The sequence below is a fragment of the Octopus bimaculoides genome, chromosome 3 (assembly GCF_001194135.2).
Source record: "Octopus bimaculoides isolate UCB-OBI-ISO-001 chromosome 3, ASM119413v2, whole genome shotgun sequence".
Lineage (NCBI taxonomy): Eukaryota > Metazoa > Mollusca > Cephalopoda > Octopoda > Octopodidae > Octopus > Octopus bimaculoides.
The window spans coordinates 137,622,499-137,628,807 of record NC_068983.1 but is presented as its reverse complement, the minus strand read 5'-3'; the positions used below and the strand labels follow the sequence as shown (position 1 = coordinate 137,628,807).

General features: G+C 36.2%; 1 protein-coding gene across 1 annotated transcript in view; it reads right to left on the bottom strand.

The window, feature by feature from the left end:
• The window catches only part of LOC106877731 (dynein regulatory complex protein 11), a 31,400-nt gene that overhangs the window by 22,113 nt on the left and 2,978 nt on the right, over nt 1-6,309 (bottom strand). The window contains exons 3-5 of the mRNA XM_014926703.2: nt 4,502-4,738; nt 3,718-3,837; nt 1,537-1,725 (exon numbers count right to left, since the gene is read on the bottom strand). Of these exons, the coding sequence (XP_014782189.1) occupies nt 1,537-1,725; nt 3,718-3,837; nt 4,502-4,738 (546 nt within the window). The remainder of the gene's footprint in view (nt 1-1,536; nt 1,726-3,717; nt 3,838-4,501; nt 4,739-6,309) is intronic.

Below are 6,309 nucleotides of genomic sequence, written 5' to 3'. Positions count from 1 at the left end.
TACACACACACACACACACACACACACACATACACACACACACACACACATATATATATGACGATGATGATATATATACACACACACACATAATCAAAATAAGCAACAAGGATATCCAGAGGTAATGTAGTATGATCGTTTCAAGCAACTCCATTTAATTGAACAATGCAATCATTACATCAATTTAAATGCACAGCAATCTTCAGCTGTATAAAGACATAGAATTAAATTAAATTAAAACAGATGGACACATTAGCACAATTTTACCTAAAACCTCCAAGAAGGTAAGGAGATAGACAAAGAACATGCTGTCTTCACTTCAGCTTAGAAGCTACTAAGGTATCAGGAAGAAAGACTTGTTAGAAATACTTTTTCTATAAGTTTTCTCTATTGATATTACTAAGGTGTATATATACTTCATGGTTTTTACTGATTAAATAACAGGGGAATTTTATATATATATTCCAGGACAGTCTTTTTTCTGAATAGCATTGTATATTGTTTTTGCAACAATATCATGTCACATAGGGAGGTTGTACCTTGATGGCATTTTTAGGCAGTGGCTAATTACGTGTGGTGTCTTCCACAGAAATATGACATAATCTACATTTACGGTTGCATCTTGAAGCTTCAAGGGCTTCACTGTCTCTTTTGTTGATTAGGTATTTAGTAACAATCTTCTGTGCTTGGATTACAGATACATAGCCTCCAAAGTGTGATGTAGCAGTAACGAGTCCAAGAGAGGCTTGGCTTCATGCCAATATTACTATCTTCTTCAAACCTTTGAGAAACATAACCCATGAATGGTCTTTTTTTGGTATGTGACAGTAGCAGGATATTGATGCAATCCACTTAAATGGTCAAGTGACCTAAAAGTGACTTGTTGTGGATGATAGTGATTGAAATCATTCTGAATTAATTCTTGAGGTGACTGTTTTGAATATATCATTTTTTAATATTTGCGTGGGTGTTATTCTAAGGTCCTGGTGACAGTGTCATTTGTTGTGGATGCATTCAAAAGAGGTCGGTATTTTGTGATAAAGAATGACTCTTTACTAATACGCTGAATATTGTCCCTGAACTGATAGAGGGAAAAGATTCTGAAGCTTGGTTGTTTGTCATTGGTGCAAATGTCAATGTGTTCACTGAATGCTATATTTCTGTTTTTTGGAATTTTGATCTGGGATCTGTGCAGAGCCATGGTAATGTTTATATATGATCAAATGTATGGAAGTGTGGTGTTATATAAAGTCATTGACTCGAATTTGATGTTTGTTCTCTAAGCAATGTTTTTTTATCTCTGTCTCAATTTCATTTGAGCACTTCTTTTATGTAGTCTTATAAACCCTTTAGTCTCCATAAAAAGAGGCAAAAATTATTTCTTGTCATATATATATGTACATATATACACACGCACACACATACACACACACACACACACATACACAAATACTCATGCTTCCAGAATACACATGTATATGCACCTAAATACAACACACAGGTATAAAGAAATTCATTAAGCAGAAAAAATGTCACCTTTTGTATCAATATAGCAGCTCGAAGTCGGCCCATCGATGGCACTCCTCTAATTTCAGCCCTTTTCTCTCGTTCTTCTTGTAGCCTTATTTCTTTCATGAACTTTGCTCTTAGTCTCCCTTGTCGAGCTCTTTCATTCATCTGGATGATATGTACAGCCTCTTCAAAGGTCAACTGAATCATGTCTTTCTGTTTAGAAAGACAACAAAAAAAACATCACCAACAACATCAGTAATTTGTCATTGCTAGTATATACTACCTATGCTGTACAATGCCTATTGAAAGCACTCAGTTCTAAAGAATGGGACAAATAAAATCTTTGATACAGTTCATTCACTCATTTAGTGTTCACTTATCCAGTGCTGGTGTCACATAAAAAGCACTCATGCTGGTACCATGTAAAAAGCATCCAGTACACTCTGTAAAAGTGGTTGGCATCAGGATGGGTATCCAGCCATAGAAACCGTGGCAGAACAGATAATGGGGCCTGGTGTGACCCCCTGGCCTTACCAGTTCCTGTCCAACCCATGCCAGCATGGTAAATGGATGTTAAATAATGATGATGATGATGATGGTGGTGGTGGTGGTGGTGGTGATGATGATGACAACGATGATGATGATGACAATGATGATGATGATTGTGATGATGATGATTTTCCATTCTTGCATAGATTGGATGTGGACTTATACGAGGCACATTTTATACTCAGATCCCGTATCTGCCTCCAACCCTTGTTTTTCAAGTAAGGGACTTTTTAGTCCACTTGTCTTTGAACGTGTAGAGCAACAAGTTATAATCTTAACTGGGAATGTCATGGTTTTGCTCAGATGGCGACAAGTAAAGCTGGGGAATGCTGACATTTGACCACAAATTCACACACACACACACACACACACACACACACACACACACACATTCACTCACATATACACACACAAGACATGATGGGGCTTCCATGCAATTTCCATTTGTAAATTCCACTCAGAAGCTATTGGACTACAATTAAAAAGACATATGCCCAAGATGTCACACAGTAGGACTGAACCAAAAACCATATGGTTGCCAAGTGAATTATTTAACCACACAGCCATACTTGCAAATCAGTAGTAATACTCATTTCAAATTTTGGCACAAGGCCCATAAGCTGAGGGAAAGGAATAAATCGATTACATCGACCCCATTACTCAAGAAATACTTATTTTATCAACCCTCAAAAGGATAAAAGATAAAGTCAACCTCAGCAGGATTTGAACTGGGAACCTAAGGATGGATGAAATGCTGCCAAGCATTTTGCCTGACATACTAATGAGCCAGCCAGCTCACTGACTTACAACTTAGTAGAACCTCCGTTACCTTGAGCATAAATCTTCATACACTTGAATTATGAAAATATTGGTACCAATCCTGGTACTGCACAGCATTCACTCAGTTATCCTACTCTACACTATACTGGACCACACTCCTGTATATTACCCAATAGTGCTATACTACATCATCTAACACTGCACTATAGTTCTAAAGTGTACCATACCCTTCAATATAACAAATTTATACGGTAGTACATGCCTGCATAATTACACTAAGCCTGGCTGTGTGGTAAGAAACTTGCTTCCCAATCACATGGTTCTGGTTTCAGTTCCACTGCATGGTACCTTGGGCAAGTATCTTCTACTATAGCCTCTAGCTGACCAAAGCCTTGTGAATGGATTTGACAGACAGAAACTGAAAGAAGCCCATTGTGTGTGTGTGTGTGTGTCCACCACCGTTTGACAACCAGTTTTGGTATGTTTACATCCCTGTAACATAGCAGTTCAGTAAAAAAAAGACTGATAGAATGAGTACCAGGCTTAAAAGAAAAAAAATAAGTACCAGGGTCGATACATTCAGCAAAATAAATTCTTCAAGCGATCCCATATTGGTGAAAACATATATATCAAAACCATCTTGTAAATAAAACTATTTGACATCTTACAAGGATCACAAGCTTATAAGATAAACCTCAATGTTGGGAGGTCCTTTCTTGAACCACCATTTTCCAGCTAACTAAACCCTAACCCCATGTTTATAAGGCATAAGTTTGTTTTCTAGGAAGTTTTACAAAGAAAGAAGAACACATTATAAGTCAAATATGGTATTTTGAATTTTAAAAATTCATGCAAAGAATCTATGAAGCAACTTACTTTGTCCAAAACTTTGATGCCCAGTTTTGTCAAAATTGAATCCAACAAACCTTCTCGCACCTTTAATATTTTCTTCCGTTCCAAGAGAAAGTACTTGGGAATTGGCAGTTCAATGTCATACTGAAACAAAAACACAACAACTGCAATATAGTAAGAGAGGACAAATGGAATAAAATCTGAATGAATTGTGCAATAACTGATAGTAAAAGAAAACATTTTAGAATAGAAGAAACACTAAAGTAAGTGCGAAAGATCATTGAAATAACATCAAGTTAGATGAGTAGCATTAACAGGACAATACCAGACTTAATGCCTTGCAGGGTTTACTTCAGTCTTTCCAATACTGAGTTCAAATCTTCCTTGGTCAAATGTCTTCTACTATAGCATCAGTTTGACCAATACTTTGTAAGTAAAATTCTGTAAGTGGAAACTGTGCGGAATCCTGTCACACATAAACGGTGAATCATATTGGTTTCAAATTTTGGCACAAGCCAGTAAGTTTGGGGGAGGGGTAAGTTGATTATATTGACCCCAGTGTTTAACTGATACTTATTTTATCAACCTCAAAAGGATGAAAGGCAAAGTTGACCTCAGCAGAATTTTAACTCAGAACGTAAATATGGATGAAATGCTGGAAAGCATTTAGCTTAGCCTTCTAATGACTCTGCCAGCTTGTGGCCTTGAAACACACACTCATATTAAAACAAATACCATCTCAACTCTGGTAGTAGAGAAAATTAGATGTAAAACAAGAAAATTTTTTTAATCTTTTTAATTTACTTACTGGTGTTAATTTATAATCAGCAAGAATGTCATCAAAATAGTGGAACTCAGCAAATTCCAAGTTCACCATTTCATTTTTGAGTTCCAAAATTCTTCCAATGGTAGCATCAAGAACATGTCTTAACAATTGCCGTTTCTGAGGCTGAACAATTTGGTCATAGCATAGTTCTAGATTTTTATATATCTTGATATATTTCACATACATGGTGGCCAGTTGTTGAAAAGCTATCTTTCGGTCCTACAAAATAAGTATTCAATGCAGTTAGTTATAACTTAAAAGGCACCTAACAGGTGGAAACATATATAAATATGAACATGTGGACACATGGGGACATGTGTGTATATGTGTATGCATGTGTTTACATGTGTATGAAGTGACCATCTCTAGGCAGATCTATAGCTGGATCATTATCATCAGTTCTGCAGAGTCCCAGCTACTTGTAAATAATCCACCATACTAAAAGTCATCATTATACACCAACATCTTACATAATTAAGCAATTAAGTTTCCCACACCAAACACTTTACCCTTTGTGTTGAGTCTTAAATTTTAAGACAATTTGTATTACGATAGAGAGAGAGTGGTTAGTTTGCCAAAGCTTCATTTGACCAACAGGCATTCTGCCAAAGGTTTGGCCCAAACAGAACTGACTACACCTGTTCAATAACAAAATATATATATATAATTTGTACATATAATGAAAATGAAATCTCTCTGTCTGTTCAAAACACCATTAGCTAAGTGTGTGTGTGTGTGTGTGAGAGATATGAGTATACTAACCTCAAGGACTACAATCCATTTTTCTCAAGAATGAAAATTTTACAAATTCTCAAAATTTAGCATACAAAATAAATGTTACAGGTAAACTGGCACTCGACCAGTTACAACAACGAGTGTTCCAGTTGACCCAATCAACAGAACAGCCAGCTCTTGAAATTAACATGCAAGTGGTTGAGAACTCCACAGATACACATATCCATAACATAGTTCTCTGAGAGATTCAGTGTGACACAGAAATTGACACGGCTGGCCCTTTCAATTACGGGTACAACTCATTTTTACCAGCTGAGTGGACTGGAGCAATGTGAAATAAAGAGTCTTGCTCAAGGATATAATATGCCACCAAGAATCGAATTCACAACCTTACAATCATGAGCTGAATAGCACTAAGCCACACACCTTCATATGTTATGAGTATATACAGAATAAATAAATGAAATAGTAAAAAAGAAAAAAGCTTTACAATTTGAAAAGTTAAAATAATTAAAGGTTGTGCAAATATAAAACACATATTGATGTATTCCATAACCTTATTGGTTGCAGAGGTATTTCAAAAGTTTTCAGATTCGTGTAGCATATCTAGGAAGAGTCAGCTTGACAATTTATATTTTTCTGCATTTATATTTTTAACTTGACACCAGTGCTGGTGCCACGTTAAAAGCACTGGTGCTACATAAAATCACCCAGTACACTCTGTGAAGTGGTTGGTATTAGGAAGGGCATCCAGCCATAGAAGCTATGCCATAACAGACAATGGAGCCCTAGCGCAGCCCTTGGCCATACCAGCTCCAATCAAACTATCCAACCCAAGCCAGCATGGAAAGTGGATGTTAAACAGTGGCAACGACAACAATGATGATTCTCCAAGGTTATTCTGGGCTCCAGCATAACCACAGTCCAGTAACAGAAACCAGTAAAATAAAAAAGAATAAGCATAAGTGCAGGTTTGCTTTGATAAAATTGTGGATTTTATATGTATATACATATATATATATATATATATATATATATATATTTTTTTTTTTTTT